Source organism: Tachypleus tridentatus, chromosome 13 (assembly GCF_004210375.1).
Source record: "Tachypleus tridentatus isolate NWPU-2018 chromosome 13, ASM421037v1, whole genome shotgun sequence".
NCBI lineage: Eukaryota > Metazoa > Arthropoda > Merostomata > Xiphosura > Limulidae > Tachypleus > Tachypleus tridentatus.
This window is the reverse complement of record NC_134837.1, coordinates 87,303,188-87,321,246: the sequence shown is the minus strand read 5'-3', so window position 1 is coordinate 87,321,246 and position 18,059 is coordinate 87,303,188. Positions and strand designations below refer to the sequence as shown.

Here is an 18,059-nt window from a genome sequence, read left to right as displayed (position 1 = left end):
TCCCCAAACTTTTCCCCTACAGATTTTCATTTTTTTCAAGCACTTTAACAACTTTACGAACAATAAATGCTTTCAAAACTAGGCAGTTGCAGAAGAAGCTTCAGTGACCAAAGAAACTCTGATTTCTAAAGCAGGAGCATAAACAGCATCGTTATATGTTGACAAAAGTGTGTTGAAACAAATGGCGCTTACTTTACAACGCTGATTTATACTTTTCCAAGCTTTGCAGTTCAAAAACGACGTTTATTTCTGGACAACCTAATAGAAAGCTGTTATTTCTCCTTAAATGTTTTGTGCAATCCAAGGAATATAAGTTTATGAAATATTTTTCTCGCGATAAACATTAGGCTAAAGAGTATACATGAAACAGACTGTTTCTGCTTTCAATGGTAACTTGAAAATTCAAACACATATTTAACACGATTTAATAATACGCACGCAATTCAAGCGTAAACACTAGCTTCCTGAAAGTACAGCTATAAAGTTGTTAATTATTTTTACTTCTTGATCTGTAATATCATTTTCCAGATAAAATCAAGTGAATATGAAAAACATTAATATCATGATTCTTGAAATTATTAATTTGTAAATAAAATTATTCTGTATCTTCTTAATACTTATGAATCCTCTTCTAGTAAGTAAGGTCACCACAATTTATAATTTTAATTCCTGTGTAAAACTAATTGAAAATTAGCAGGAAAAGAATCTACGATGTCGTGACAAACTCATAATAACATATCTATATCACATAAAATTTGGAAAGTACGTAAGTGTTTCTAGACTTTAAATCTTTTTCACCTGATCTAGGTGTTGGCTTTTGCCATTACTCTTCATATTTTCATCTATTATAAAATACCACATTTTTTTGCAACAATTGGGATACGATGTGTTGCAGGCCTGTTTCTGAATTGTTTTGGTACCTCAAACTGATCCACATTCCTTTGTTTTTCAATGGTATTAACTATTAGGGACACTGCCGTGTTGAAACCTTTAAATTCTCAATCTGAACACATTTTTATGATATAATTATACAAATACTTTGCGAATTAAAGGTCTTGCTACCTACTTTTTTCAAAAGCGATCAGTTTTCGGTGGAATCATGCTACCTGCGAAGTGTCAAAACATGGCCGATTATGTGCTGTAATTGTGACGTAACTTGGTCACTTGCATATTCAAAATTGTTTTAATATTACATTTTCAAGTTTTTGTTTGTAAGTGTAAAATTTTTAATCAATAAGTTATTTATTCATTTATGTAGTCAATTTAATATAAGCACGAACTGTTTAAGAACTAAAAGAATATTGCCTCAGAATACTGCTTAACTTACTTAGAAAATCTTCTCCAGGCTATGCAAGCATCTCTCTGCTTCTCCCAGTTTGGTTCCCCTCCAGGTAGGCTATAACATTGCTCCATCTCCAACTCTGAATAATACCATAGCAACTGGTTCATGCCACAAGCAAAGGCAAACAAAACTAGCGTGTAAATGAAAAAGAATTTCATGATATCTATCACCATACGACCTAGGGATATCTGTAAAGGTCCAAGATGGGGATTAATAGAGAAGATATGGACCAATTTCAGAGCTCTGCAAATAAATATAAAAATAATATTAATTCATTTTAAATTTAAACTGTTAAAGGAAAAATAAAGTGCTATACTTTTTAGTTATGATTAACGTGTTATTTTATTTATTTGCCATATCATCTAAATATTTATTTATTAGAGGGCAGGGTTAACTCGTAGATAACTGTATATAAAATTAATATGTTATATATATTTATTTAATTTATTATAGTTTATTTTAAAATTCCTAATGACGTATTCAACCAAATTTAAGGGTTAAGGTATTTTGTTCTCTATACTGTATTTAATTGAACTAATATCATTATTTATCAACTAATGTTGTATAATGGGAACCAGTCCGGAATGGCCAGGTGGTTAAGGCACTCGATTCGTAATCTGAGGGTCGTGCGTTCAAATCCCCGTTGCACCGAACATGCTCGCCCTTTAGCTGTAAGGGTGTTATAATGTGATGGTCAATCCCACTATTCGTTGGTAAAAGAGTAGCCCAAGAGTTGGCGGTGGATGGTGATGACTAGCTGCCTCCCTTTTAGTCCTACACTGCTAAATTAGGAACGGCTAGCGCAGATAGCCCTCGTGTAGTTGTGTGAAATTCAAAACAAATAACACGAACCACAACAGTAGACGTAAATTAAAAGTTTATTTGAGAAATTTAGTTTCTTCTGTCAGATTAATAGTTTAGAATTAAAACATACAATAAGATAACTTGGTGATTCCTCGTTCGTATCTGACTTTCATTTTGAATAGCTTTAAAATACATACAGAATTTTAAACTGCAACAATGTTTGTTGTTGTTGTTGTTTTTTTTTGCTAGCCATGATATTAAAACACTGTTCTTGGTTACGAATGATAGAATACATATATTAAACTGGACTAGGTGGAATGGTAAACATGATATTTGGCAAGTTTGTTTAAACTACTTTTAATGCATATAAAGCATATCTTTCCTCAATGTAAAATATTTTTAATGTACATAAAGCATATTTTTCCTTAATGTAAAATATTACTTATCCACTTAACACGTCTCATTTCTAATTATTTGGGTAATTGTTTTCTAGAAAGAGTCGTTAATACAATCAAGTTTTATGACAAACAACCTGATGAAAGATTAAAGTCACACGACAGTTCTTTTGTTATAATTCAATTTAATGGCTTAGTTTATTAAGATTTGACAAAAGGCTCATGCTATAATTCCCATTTTTGGATTAGATTTAGTTTATTTTGAATTTTGCGCAAAGCTACACGAGGGTTATCTGCGTTAGCCGTCCCGAATTTAGCAGTGTAAGACTATAGGAATTGTAGCTAGTCACCACCACCCACAGCCAACTCTTTAGGTTACTCTTTTACCAATGAATAGTGGGATTGATCGCACATTATAATGCACCCACGGCTGAAGGGGCAATCATGTTTGGTGTGAAAGGGATTCAAATTCGCGACCCGCAGATTGAAAGTAGAGCACCGTGACCACCTGGCCATGACTAGCTTATTGATTAGATTTTCGTTTAATGATTTTCGATAATCTACTTTTATATAATATGATATGAAATATCTAGGATGGTGTCCCAAAACAAAGGATCCTTAGCAAATGAATAACACTTAAATACAACATACAAATATTAGATGCACAATATTTCACGCAAAATAATATAACTTAACATATATCTGTGATAAAATTAAAACAGTTCGTTTGCGAAATTTGTCATCGTACATATAGAAATGATGAAAACATACGCAAAAATATTTGCTGCTGCAAAAAGTCCATCGGCTACAAGCATTGGGTCAAATATGGGCCATTCTTCTCTTGGTACAAAAGCAGCACTAGGATTAGCTGAAATTTCTGCCTGAGCCTTGGAATAAATATATATATGTAAATGTAGTGCATAGGGATAAGTGAGTTATAAGCCTATATTTGAATAAAATGTATTAATTGCTCAGTTTATTTACGTATACAAAACATATTTAAACAAACACACCCAGCCTAATAATCGCTATCCATCTAGTTTCTTAATTAAACATATTCTGCTGAAATATTAGAAGTGCATAACCTGGATATAAACTTACGGAAACATTATACGTTATTAATTAACTGCATTGTATAAAATTTGTTAAATTCTCATGAGTTACCATTTATTCAGTTAATGAACTAAATGTTTATGTTGTTAACAATTCTACTCAATGTTGTATGTATTTAGTTCTTTATAACACTACAAATAGATCTATTGTAATAATCCAGAGCTTCTTATTTTTCGCTGAGTTAATCATAATCATCTCTAGTAAACTGTTTTACTGTTTAAATATTCGTAACGTATCTACGAGGAGAATTATTAACCGAAAACGACCAAGTTGTTTTTTTGTAAATTATTAAACATACTGGCATTGCTTTTTTATGCTTACGTCAAATAACACCTCAGCAAAAAAAAAAAACTACAAAGAATTTTAAACGTAAGGAGTGTTTTTCTGTCTTGTCCTCAATTTTAAATCAGGTGATAATATTGAAGAAACAGCACAGTTTATTCTATTGCAAGGAGAACTCTATTGCTAATCTAAAGTTACTCAATCTGTTTTTGAGTCAAACCTATCTTTACTGAAGATATGACTTGGTATACTTGACCTCTCCATGTATACAGACATGATAAATATGATCATTCCTTTTTACACGAGTTACAAATCTAACCATTTTGTGCTACGTATAGCAATGCAACACAGTCAGATAGAATTAGTTATATCAGCCTAAATTCAAAGTCCATTTGAATTGATTCTCTGTTTTATATAATCTGTTTAGATTAAGTTTATCATAATTATTTAATATTATTAATTAATTGATTAATAATATTGTTATTAAATTAATTAGCTGGTTAATTAATATTACTATTTAATTGTTGCTAATTGTTTAATTAATAAGTAGCCTAGTTTATATTACCCGGCAGTTGAATAAAATCTAAACTTAACTCGAGCACGCAACTTATGTTACGTCTCTAACGTTCCTGGAGTTCACAAATTAACAAGCATATTTGCTTGAATAACAGGGCACAGATAGACTTAATTCTTAAAAAAACTACAATTACTTGTGACGACGTACCATATTTAATATTGTGTATATATTTCAAAAAAGTGGTCTATAGAAAAGAGCTACAATCACGAAATACAGAAAAATTAACCAAAAACACGTTTACCTGTATGTAGGCTAATGCTCTCATTCCAACTGTGGTTGCATACAAGCTATTACGTATAAAGTCAATAATATTCCACATGTTTTGAAAATATTTCACTATTCCTCTAGACCATAATTCCTTTGTTTCTTGCCATATGTGAGCTGGAACAAACAAACAGAACGAACAAAAAGCAATGTAGCCTCTTACCAACTCTGAATTAATATAGTTAATAAAACAAAAATATAGTGACGCAAATCAAAAAACTTTTGTTATCATCGCAATATTTCAAAAATACATTAGGGCACAGAAATGTCCCTGTAAGTTTCTGGACTTACAATGCTAACACCAGAAGCTCAGTTCTGCTTTTTAGATAGAGCATAAGACAGTCTTTTATATAGTCTTACACTAGAAGAACAATAACAGCTACAAAAATAGAATCATAACAAACAAATAAATACGGTGAGTTATTTTCATTTCCTTCACTGTTAATATCAACATTTCAGTGGTAACATTAAACGTATAGATTTTACTTTTTACGCTTAGATCTAGTACACCTACCTCAGCAGATAAACCTGACAAATATTGTTTCATTTTCTTACCCTTAGTTTCAAGTGAGGTGATAATATTAAAGAAACGATACAATAAGGAGGCTCTAATGCTAATCTATCAATGGTTTAAAAAGTTGCTCAAGTACTTTTAGCGTAAGGATCTTATCGAAATCTAGAACCAACGATATCAACTAGAATCGTGTTTTCTATACTTTGATGTGGGCTTTTTTATTAGGCTGATATATATCACAAAAACGAAAACTGTGTCAAACAATAATAAAGATACCTGGTAATAAATGATAATATATAATTAAAATATATATTTTTAAATTTTTATTGGTGTTACTACCATAAGATACTCATGCTCTGCTGTGGGGTTTAAAGGCCCCAGTGTACCAATCAAGCTCCTCCTTTAACCATAATTATTTCTATAATTACATCACGGAGGTCCATACCCAGTAAATTCAGTAAAGATTCAGGGAAGGGGATAGAACTAAAAATTGGACCCTAGGTTATGGTTCAGCGACTTTGATTTGGTTTCGTTTGTTTTGAATTTCGCGCAAAGCTACATGAGGGCTATCTGCGCTAGCCGTCCCTCATTTAAAAGTGTAAGACTAGAAGGAAGGCTGCTAGTTATCACTACCCATCGCCAACTCTTGGGCTACTCTTTTACCAATGAATAGTGGGATTTACCGTCACATTATAACGTTCCATGACTGAAAAGGTAAGCATGTTTGGTATGAGTGCATTCGAACCCGCGACCTTCAGATTACGAGTCGAGTGCCTTAACTACCTGGCCATGCCAGGCCTTCAGCGACTTTGAACACCTATTCTCAGATCACTATTATACCTGGGTAACCTACCGAGCACTTTTTAGTCCCTCTTTGTATGGGACTACGTCATACAGATAAGAACACCGTCGGGCCATAACTAGTCCTTTTGACAAGTTTGATCTTGCTAGCTACAAATCTGTGACAATAGTTCGCATATAAAAAAACAAATAAATACAGCTTTATAATTTTGTTTACACTATTTTAGTATATGGGTGACTGAAAAATAACATGAAATCTGTATTACATAAGAAGTTTTGAGTATATTTTTAAAAGCTCTATAAGACATACCAATTATGTAAATAACGATAAACCACTCTGTTACTGTGGGAGGCTGGCCTTTCTGTCTCCCTAAAGAATATCTTAATTCTGCCCTCATCTCTTCAGTTCCGAACAGTTGAACAATAACAGTCTCAATTCGCTGCGATGCCAGGATCAGTAAGACTAGATAAATGTAATGAATAAGGACTTAGAATCAAAATTTAATGCATCAAGAGGAAAATGATGAATATTAATGTCAATGTCATTGATATCATTTGCTTGCAGAAAAGAAATAAGTAAAAAAAATTGAAAGTGTATGTTTGAAGTAGTTTCTTCAAGTAAACAAGTAAAAACATAAAGTAAAAAAGTAGATAAAAGATGCTGAGTTTTACAGATAGAGAGAAGAATTATATAAGAATGTACTAAGCAAGTACAAATGATTTCTACAAATAAGAAAAGTGCAAAAATTAGTGAAAGCTGATTTTTATTGAAAAATAGGTGTAAAGTCATAGAAAACTGTTTTTGGTCAAAGTCAGTGTCTTTCAAATAAAAAAGGCAGCAGTTCTTATGAGAAAATCAAACCAGAGAAATAGCAGGTAATAAAGATAAATGTTAATAACATTGTTATTCATAACAAATATAAAAGCACAGGAAGATTTAATAAAGGTTTTCAGCGATTCTAGAAGGAAGATGAAACAGGCAGTAGAACCAATCAATACAAAAAGGTAAGACGTGTGAAAGAAGTTGTAGTTGACTGACGTTGATGTATGCATAGAAATAAAAGGTATATCTGATAAATAAACCAACAGGGAAGAAGGTGATGATAACCAATATTCAACATTTTATAAAGTTCGGAAGTAAATTACAACTACGTTACTTACAAAGAAAGAACAGGTAGGAGAAAGAGTGGATGATGAATTTGACAAAAGGCTTTCTCATCAGTTTAGCTGTTCCACTGCTCGGCATCAACATGTACATCATTGCATAGAAAGGGAACAATACTCCGATATTGATTATTTTCCAAAGTTGTTGGATGACGCTTTTCCTTCTGAAACCAGGCAATCCTTCATACCAAAGACTGCTTAACAGTTGTTGGACGTTAGGATGAGCAACAAACTGGTGATTAAAGTAACAAATTATCTGAGCACATGGCAGCGTTAACTATTAACTAATAATAGAAATAAGGTTTTTTTTATTCTTGATGACGAGAAACCCACTTGAAATAAAAATGTATCTCAGAACGGCTGATGTTGGTGTTAACACTTTCATTGATAAGCACAAAACAACGTTTCGACCTTCCTAGGTGATCTTCCGAATAAACGTGTTAGCACCCATACCAGCCGTTCCGAGATATAAGGTTTTTTTAATGTTATCACATTAAAATTCTGGTCAGTCTGGACAACACCACAACAACCATGTACTAACAATTACTTTGAGTAATAAAATAGAAAGGAGTTAAACATTCAACAATCACCCAACGAAAACCTTTGTATAAGAAATATTAAGACAACATTTTCTTCATTTAATGTGGATTAGCTGCAATAGTAAGTATCGATACGAGCAGTTTTCAGACTGTTCAGTTCTTTCATCACACATGTAAAATTAAAGGTAAACTTGTAAAAGAATTAAAAAGAAAATTAGTTCTAATGTCGACACAAAATGTAGTGTACATTTCGCATGAGTAATTCAGTTTTTACAAATCGAAAATGAGAGACATATTTCAAATATTGTGATGTTTTTTCACCGTATTTAGTACGATCTGATATCATCACAACTCTAACGTAGATGCATTTTTTTTTAAATAGTGTTTTTGAATATTGATTGGATTTAAGCATGTAACTATTGAAGTGTTTAAAATGAAAACATTTTTATAACAGTGTGAAAGTTTCTTGAGTCATTGCTAAACATAGGTTTCATGGTGATTTGTTTTGAATTAAGCACAAAGCTACACAATAGGCTATCGGTACTCTGCCCAGCATGGGTATCGAAACCCAGTTTTTAACGGTGTGAGTCCGAAGGTATGCCTCTGGCAGATTTCATGGACTCCATTCTTTATTCTTATTGATTCTATTATTATTTCGTGATAAGAACACGTTTATCAACGCACATTGTCAAAGCTTATTTTGTCGTGTTTTTAAAACTTGTCTTCGAGTAGAAGCTAAGTTGGAAGTTTATATAAAGCCAATCATTTTGAGTTCTTTTAAAGTACTTTACTCAGTCATACCTCAGTATTTTTTAGTTTTTAAAAATTCTGCAGTAAGAAACTAGATCTTGTGCCCAGCTCAGTCCTGTAACCTTTCATTTCTAGACATAAAAAAGGAAAGAGTTAGGTTTGCAAAAGATTTATAAAAAAAACAATTTAGATATTCAATGTTAGTGTTTGTTTGTCGACAAGTATAAACTATACAATTGGCTATCTGTGCTGCTCCCAACACAGGTATCGAAACCTGGTTTTTAGAGTTATATTTACTATTTATTAATTAGATGGTTGAAATTAGAATACCTGAAGCTCGATGAAAAAGTACATCTTAAGGAAATCATTTAATGTTTTCCCACTTATTGTACTAAATTAATAATAATTGTTATGAGGTGTTTAGTTTTAATAAATTATAATTAATTTTCAGATTGCGTGGTGTGAAATGACGCTTCAGGCAAACCCACTGTGTATAACATATGAAGAGGTCACAGATTCTGCTTGTAAACTATAAATTCGTCGTAGAAATTTTAACAGTTGACCTTAGTTCATTTCAGAGTTGTACATTCTACAAGATTATAAATAAAACCTAAGATGTTAAATGACATATCACAAAATCTACTATTCTATAGTAACAAAATGTCATTAGAAGCACATGAGAATTACAATATTTATCCAGAAAAGCTTTAACATGGTACAGGTGTTTCAGAATTATATTTTACTGCTTACACAAGTCGCCAATCTTGCAAACTATTGTTGCTTTGAATTTTCCTTTATATTATCTTTCAACAACATCATATTTGTTATTCGAATAAAATATTTGTCAAAGTACAAAACCATGCGACTATTTTTTTCAACTGTGTTATCAAAATAACGGTGATTTAAAAAAGATAATTCCAAAGAAAACTAGACGTCCACTTCCATACGGGAACCCTAAGTATGTAAACAACATACATTCAACTCATTTCTTCATCTGTGGATTAGTGTTTTTATATTAAAAATACATTGAGCTATTTGTTGTGTCTACCGTGGGGAATCGAACCCCTAATTTTAACGTTGAAAATCCGTAGACTTACCGCTGTCCCACCAGGGGACTAGGATATCGACGACCAAGATGGCAAGCATCCTTTTGGAATAGTAAGTGCAAAAGGCGTTGCTAATTAACCTGTTCTGTAAAATAAAATTACACTTTGCCGAATTAAAAGTAATACAAAAGACACAAAAGCTCCACGTTTATCACTTTAGACGCCCGAATACCATTATTGATGATAATCCATCTTTGAAATCTGAATTTGCACATTCAGTTTTGGCTAAGTTAGTGATGAAAGGTGGCTAGAAAACATATGTTAGATATGCGAAGTTCATATTCATCTTTGTAAATAGATTAGTTCACAAAATGCTGTATTTTTTGTTTATGAAAACCCACACTTAGTTCACTAGAAAACTGCTCATAATCCTTATATTATTCTATCAATTGCTACACATGTGATAAGTCACAAGTATACTGAGAGAATTAACCCTAACGTGATATATATATATTATATAGTGGTTAGTTGTTGTTATTTTAACCAGATTCTTTCAGATTTTCATCTGTTGCAGAGCTGTTAACAACTGGAGAGCAATGTTTGCTGCATAGATTTAGTTGTGTTTTTCTGTCTGTAGTGTGTACCAAATAAATAAATATTATTTCTGTATTTTTAAAAATATGTGACCAGTCTTTCTTCTTCAAGATAGTCGTATTAAAAATTTAGATGAACTCTGCAATACTTAATTTGTCGAACCTATGGTTGGAGCAATTACTATTCTTACTTGAAGGTTATTACTGTACCTCAGAAAACCACATACGATAAGGTTTCCTCAATCCTTATTTATTTGAAGCTGTTAGTGAAATTGGTCGTAGCTGATGCGTTTCAACTAATGTAATGCAGAAATGCTGAAAGTTCGTGTTATTCCTCGTCTGAAGGACTGAACCATTGAGAGCACGTTTCAACATAGCAGAGCAACCTTTTTTATCTATAATACTGTTAAAAAGTTTTCTAATAGACACTTTCACTGAATAAAGAATCATAAACTGATCATTCGGTTAGAATTTCTGGCGAGATTCTCGGACATTATACTAGTAGCTTTTGGCTGTATGGATTTCTGTAAATGAATGTCCGTCGTAAGAGCATAAGATATTTGAAAGATCTGAAAATTATCATTAGAAATGAGTCTGCGATAGTGAATGAACACATTTCAGAAAAGAATATGTTTGCAGTAAGTTCATTCAGGGATAGACTTGATACTGTGATTGAAAATATCATAAAACATTTCTAACATCTTCTGTGACAATTTTTGAAGAACTCGTACTGTGTCCAAAGTCTCCTGAAAAAAAAATCTATAATTCTCAATATGTTTCTGGCGAACTTTAATTATTCTAGGGAAAGTTGTTTTTAAGATTGTAATTTCGTTGTGATGGAATTGTTTTAGATATTTATTTATTCTAGGGAAAGTAGTTTTTAAGATGTTTTATATATAATGAAGTACTATTTATAATAACCTTAACATTTCTTCGATCTCCCTCTACCCAGATGCTCTTATGAACCCTGAATGTATGAACATCTAAGAATTTGCATGTTTGCATACCTTCATCGTACGACTTAAACTGAACTTTGCTAGAAAATATGTTTCTGCTGTGTGTTCTTGCAAATATGACTAGATCAAACTTGATGTGAATAGCGCTGTAATATGTAAACCCTATAAACTCTTGTATTAAATAGGCAAAAGAACAATACATTAAGGCTAAAACTTATGTTAAATGCTAAACTAGCTCAGTAACTCAGTATATTTCTAACAAAACGTTAGAACCGTAGGAGATCTTGGGGTATGAATGCTGTTGTAAACACAGGTAGGATTATAAGAAATCGTCAATTTTATGTAACTGTAAGACAAAGTAATTTGGAGAAAAAACGAAAAGAGGTATACTAAATCGAACATTATTAAAAAGAGTAAATGTACTTTCTTGAATCTACCTGTTTTTATATGGATAGTATGTGAACATAAACAGATACACACGCACGATATAAAATAAGACACTTAAGCGGTCTGGTTGCATAATTTTCAATTAACGTTATTTAAATCAACTTAATTTAATTATCAAGAAATAGTATAGTAGAAACTTAAATTATGTACAAGTTTTTGAATCTATTTAGAATTTGCAGTACCTTTTTCTGTTTGTAATTGACAGCCATTTCAACTCTGGCCAACGACATCTGCTCTCCATGTTCGTAAGGTGGCTTGGTTGGATCATGATTCAATATAATTTCCAACTCATTGGATGTTCTCACGTGGTCCAGTAGAGAAGTTGAAAAATTCTGACAACATCTTTTAAGAGCCTGAGGGTCACAAAATAGTACAATTTCAATTTAAAATTATATTTTAATAATAATACGTGTATAACATATAATAATTCAGTAATCTAATGGGAAACTGTTGTTCAATAATATAAAAATATGGATATTTATTGTTATTACTTTTCATTTTTGTGGCACTTTTTGTACGAAAATAAATTGAATATTAATAAATTTTGTAGTATACCGAATAAGGTATTTTTAATATCGCCCACAAACAATACTTTGTACTAATTTAACCTTTCGAATTTTAAACGATTAATGCAAGATTAATTTAACAAAACAAAAACACCTGATAATCTTCTTTGAATTCATTTTCGATGTAACTTAGGCGATTCAGCTCATAACTTAGTTCAAAAGATGTCAAAATTGGGTCAACACTTGACAAGCAGATAAGTGACGAAGACGAAAGAGCTCGATAAGCATTGATGCGCGAACGAGAATGTCGAAGACAGTCATCACGAGCAGCTGCTACACACTCTTCACAACCACAGCGCACATTGTGAGGTATTGGTAAGGTGGCGCCACGATCGAGCAAAAGTTTCAAAATCTCGTAGTTGTCTTTGTGGGCTGCAAGAATCAGAGGTGTAATTTCTGGTGTGAACGTTGCAGTGTCTTGACTCACTCTCTCCCAACTCTAAAAAAAATATAAAATTCGATTGGAAAATAAAGTGATAATTATTGCATATGTATAAAGTTCGAAAACTGTCTCCGCTAAAGAAAAGTTGAAATCGAAGTAAATAATGTGGTGTCGTCTCATAGATATAAACCACACTTATACTTTTTTACCTGTAACTTCAAGTTGGGACGACATAACACAGATGTCATATTTCAATGTTTCCATCATGTTTACTCATTTAAGTTATTACTTTGTAAATTATATTTCCGCATTTTCAGTTTTCAGTAAATGTCATGTTTCAAACTGCTCTTTTTCCTTTTAAGATTATTTATTAAATACAAACTTCAGCTCTTCTAAGCCCATATTGGAAATTTAATAATTACGCAAAAAGAAATAAAAACACATGTCAAAGCCTAGACATTGTAATAGGAGCACTAATAAATTATTATGTATAAAGATATTTGGTATGTTTTGGATTACTTCTTTTCGCGGCAAATGTTCAGCACGAAAAAAGTGTCTTAATAAACCAGGTCTGTTGTCAAATTTGAGAAATGGTCTGTTTAAGGTTTTTAAATACAGGTGTAAAATTTGTGTAATAAACAAAAGACGCTTACATATGGTTCTCCTTCTTTATGTATGACTTCCTCGTATTCCAATAAAAGTTCTACGGCTTCAACATATTCCACGTTGATAGCGTGTAATAAAGCATCATTCGTTTGAACACCTTGGATCAAAAGTAGTTCTAGCATGTCCAAGTTTTCATTGTCAATAGCCATAAGCATAGCTGATCTTCCCAAAGGATCAATACAATTGACGTCTAGTGACGACGAATTTACTTTTTTATCCATTTCTAAGATCCTAAATTAAGTGAAATAATATAGCAATTGTATAAAATATCGATCTAAACAACTTAATGCTGGACTACACATATCTGAAATAGCAAAGGTGTCGTTTATGATCAAACTGTTAGCTTTACATTAGTAGTATCGTCATCTAGACTTAAGCTAAAATGTAGGTCAATAGAACTAAATATTTCACTCAGATGAACCCTAATAATAAAAACCAGAATCACTAAGAAAAAAGGAATTGTTAAAATTAATGTAAGAGAGAAAATAAAGGAGATAAATATATATATATGGGGGGTGAGTTTTTGGTCAACGTTTCGACCAATTGACCTTCTTCGGTCCAGTAGTCCTAATATTAGTCAACACTAATCACAACGAATTAAAAGTATAGACTTCCCAATTGCTAAGAAAGACACAGTACATAAGAATAAATTATTTCCTCTCACTAACTCTTCATTTGAAAAAAATGTGAGAAACACTGAAAGAAAACCAAGTTCTAAGCTTCACGAGAAAAAAAAAAAAGTGTCTCTCTTAACAACTTTTCGCAAACACCTAATTTAACATAGTTCACAGATAAAGCAAATTGTAAGTAACTTGTAAGTTATATCAAACATGCATTCGTAATTGCTTGCTGGTTTACTTCAAACAAAAAATTCGCTCATGCTTTATTCACAAAACATCAAACTCACTCAGTAAAATTAATATTAGTTCGAATTATTGTAACTTAAATAGATAATTTATCGGCTAAAAGACGATCAAATAATTATTTATTTACCTTGGTAAATTAAATTAATTGTTTACATTTAAGGTAGGTTTACTCACCTTCGAACCGTAGCCAAATCACCACGTTCTACAGCAAGTAAATATCGCTTTTCTAGAGAAGAAAGTTTTCTCTGAGATGGATGGGTGTTAGAAATACCACCAACTGATTCAGTACGTTTTCTACTGTCATTCATTTTTCGTTGTTATTTCGTCAGATATTTGAGTGATGGTTTCTTTTTTACTCACTTGTTGCTAAGGCGATGAACCAAGAAACTCGATTCTATAAAAATAAGATCACGTTGGTATCATAGTCCTAGAAATTAATACTGTGTATTTTTAAAATATTTATCAAAATATGCAGTTCTCTCAGGTGGCTGAAATAATAAAACGTCTTATTCTAAAAACCGTTTCCTTCGAGGTAAAATTTTTGACAGTTAATGACTTGATTAATTTCTATCATTGTACTCTACCTCTATGTGACAATATTTTACTGGATAAATTTCACCCTAGTAGGAAAACAGTCTGACTTATGTTTGTTTTTTGAAATAAATTTTATCTGGAGAACATATTTTTGTGCAAATATTTTAAACAATTAGGGTTTCAACGCTTTAGCCCAGATTAGTTGTGGTTTTGCAAAACCAGAACTTGACAACTAGGAAAAGGTTCAATTATGGAGAAATTTACTTTTTTCTTATCATGTTACCAAAATTTTAGCTTTGGAATTAGCATAGTCATTTACACGTTATTTTTTTCTCTGCGGGTATCATGATGAGACTGGTATAAATTGATTAGTAAAAGCCAACATTTAATTAAAAGGGTGAGTATGGAGGGTTTCAAAGATACTGAAATGAATAAAACACTAACAACTAATTCTGAAGCCATAAGAGAAAGTTATACAAGCATATTTCTTTAGGAATAATGTAATACGGTTTCCATGTTTTGTATACATGGATATCGGCAAAATGAGGTTTAGATACCGACCCTAGGAAGTCAGATATATACACTGATGCAAACATGTATGGAATACCTTTAAATTGTAAAGTCTAACAGTGTCGACGCCATTTTGTAATACATTACAAATAAACAAAAGTTAATGTTGACAATGACAATGTGAAATATTTACGAATAGTATAACAATAACTTTCTACAGATGTTTTAAAAACCTTAACATAATAAATTTTATCAGATTAAAAGAGTACCTCTTTTATAAATAATTTTTCAACTTATTAAGTATAACTCCCCAAAAAAAAAACGTTAAAACTGTTGACACAAATGTTTAATAGCATCTTTTGTGTGTGTCTGTGTTTTTTTTTCTTATAGCAAAGCCACATCCGGCTATCTGCTGTGCCCACCCGAGAGGGAACAAACCCCTGCGTTTAGCGTTGTAAATTCATGGACTTACCACTATACCAGCTAGAAGGAGTTAATAATACCTGACGATTTCAATACATTTTGGAGTCTGTGGTAATCGTTTTGTTAAACTAGTTATCAGCAAATTCTCACTGCACATTCAGTAAGCTATTGTAAGAGCTAACTGTGAAACCTTTTAAGTTATTTTAATTCGCTAACATTATAAGAAGCCTAATTATGTTTCATTGGTTTGCTGATCCAAGATGTGCTGAAGAGTCTTGAATGGATGACACTACAGACTAAAGGAAAGGGAACTGTAAATCAAAGAATATATTAGGCTTATACTTCACAGATATTTCCAATTTTACTTTGCGTAAAAAAAAAAGAAATGTGTAATATAATTAAACAACAAGCAGTTAAGGCTATTTATGTTACTTCAATTGTAAAAGATACCTAATAAATTAATACACATGAAAATAATAAAATTTTTAATACTGATATTATAGTATTTAATGTTTATATTTGGAGTTTTAAACGAGGTTGTATCTTATTAATCTTAAATGTTATGTAGTATTTTACTTCACACTGCTAGTAGTAATTGTCTGACGCATTCAAGAAAACTTCACATAAATAGGGCTGTATTAAACCTTAAGACTTGTGTTTCTTAAACGTTTAATGTAATAGCTTTTCTAGTTAGATTACATGTTATAAACCAACCATCTTGGTGGGCTCTATTATTGATCGAAAATCATGTTAACAGAGATATACAATAAACTGGATAGAAATAAAACGTTTTTATAAGAAAAATATTATTCAAATTATTATCAGTTTTATTGTGATTCATATTATTATTAACTGTGAATATATTATCAAATATTGTAGATCATACATTTTATAACAATATTATTTCTTAGTTTTGTGAATAAAAATTATATACAATCCTTTTGATATGATAGATGTAACATATCTCTGAAACTTTCTGTGCAAGCAAATTAATATTTATCGTGAAATTATTGTTTTCATTTTAGATTTCGTCGCACTATTCTACATGGTAGCTTAGGTTAACTTTACATGTGGAATATGTTTTCTGTAATATTCATAAGATCATGTGAAATACAAAAACCAATAGCAAGACGTACTCATTAAAACTTAGTTTTCCTAGTGTCCTAAGAATACAAAACAAACTATAAAATAATAAACTAAAGTAAGTAGAATTTATGAACTGATCAATTTATTTTCTTTTTTTAATTTCTAAACATATTAGTCATAAAATTTGGACATTAAGCCCATTTCTGGACTTCGTATCTTGTATAAACGTTGTCAAACTGTTTCGCTTGTTTCAACGCAAAGTTACATACTAAGCTTTCTGAGATCCGTCCACCACAATGAATCGAACTCTGCATGTTAGTGTTGTAAGTAAATAAACTCGCCTCCGACCTACTAAAGAACTTTCCTAAATGAAATTTAATTATAGAACATGGAAAGTAATTGTCCAAACGTAGCTGTATTTCCATAAAATAATATGACATTCACTAAAATAAAGCAAGTACAAAAACGTACACATTAAGTTATCAAATTCGGCATGCAAAGTGTGAAATGTTTACTTATCATGCATGTACTTATGATTAATCTCTCTTTCTAACAACAGTGTTTTAGTACTTTTCTTGCCCTTGGTACTTTTCCATCGTCGATCGCTCTCTGCCTAATAACCTTATTGGTTACATCACTGCCCTATTTCACTACTTCCTGTCCCCCCTTCCATAGCCAGGTGGTTAGAGCATTTGACTCGCAATCTAACAATCGTGGATTCAAACCCTCATCTCACCAAACATGCTCGATCTTTCAGTCGTGGGAACATTATAATACGACCGGTCAATCCCACCATTCGTTGGTAAAAAAGTAGCTCAAGAGTTGGCGGTAGGTGGTGATGACTAGCTGCTTTCCCTCTCGTCTTTCACTGGTAAATTAGGGTCGGCTAGCGCACATAACCCTCGTGTAGCTTTACGCGAAATTCAAACCAAACTAAACTAGCCACTACTTCCATTCTATAATGCTTTTGTAAGGGACGTTGAAGAAAATCTTTGAGTACACAAACCTGGACAAGTTTTCCACAGACTCTTCATTATATGTAGATGTCGATTTCAAAGACCACGTCTAAGTAAAGAAATACCACAATAGTTTATTCAAGTTGCGTTGGAACCGTTGGCAGGCATGTACTTATGGTCGAATAAAATTACTGAGCTTCTCGTTCATTCGATCATCTTTCCCACGAAAGTAGCCATTGAATTCGAGATTCAGATGGAAGCTTATTAGCCTTTTTCATTGTTTATTATCCTGCTTGTGGTACCAAGCGTTACTCTAAACTTCAGCACAATAGATGTTTGGGTCGAATTTTCTTTTCTTTTGTAATCATTTAGCTTGTGGAGAAGAATGAGGTTCTGAATTGGATTAGGGTGTAGGACTGGACTCTATTTCTGTCTTAAATGTTTTTCTCTGTGAGGTTTTTCGTGGTGAATTTTGAAGATGAA

At 31.9% G+C, this 18,059-nt stretch overlaps 1 protein-coding gene across 2 annotated transcripts in view; it reads right to left on the bottom strand.

Moving 5' to 3' along the window:
• Positions 1-18,059, bottom strand: part of LOC143240731 (transient-receptor-potential-like protein) — a 35,449-nt gene that overhangs the window by 14,597 nt on the left and 2,793 nt on the right. For both annotated transcript variants that reach the window (XM_076483661.1, XM_076483663.1), the window contains exons 2-10: positions 14,242-14,461; positions 13,189-13,432; positions 12,248-12,592; positions 11,770-11,940; positions 7,254-7,488; positions 6,403-6,555; positions 4,755-4,894; positions 3,313-3,428; positions 1,328-1,585 (exon numbers count right to left, since the gene is read on the bottom strand). In XM_076483661.1, coding sequence (XP_076339776.1) covers positions 1,328-1,585; positions 3,313-3,428; positions 4,755-4,894; positions 6,403-6,555; positions 7,254-7,488; positions 11,770-11,940; positions 12,248-12,592; positions 13,189-13,432; positions 14,242-14,375 — 1,796 coding nt within the window. In that variant the 5' untranslated portion in view covers positions 14,376-14,461. The remainder of the gene's footprint in view (positions 1-1,327; positions 1,586-3,312; positions 3,429-4,754; positions 4,895-6,402; positions 6,556-7,253; positions 7,489-11,769; positions 11,941-12,247; positions 12,593-13,188; positions 13,433-14,241; positions 14,462-18,059) is intronic.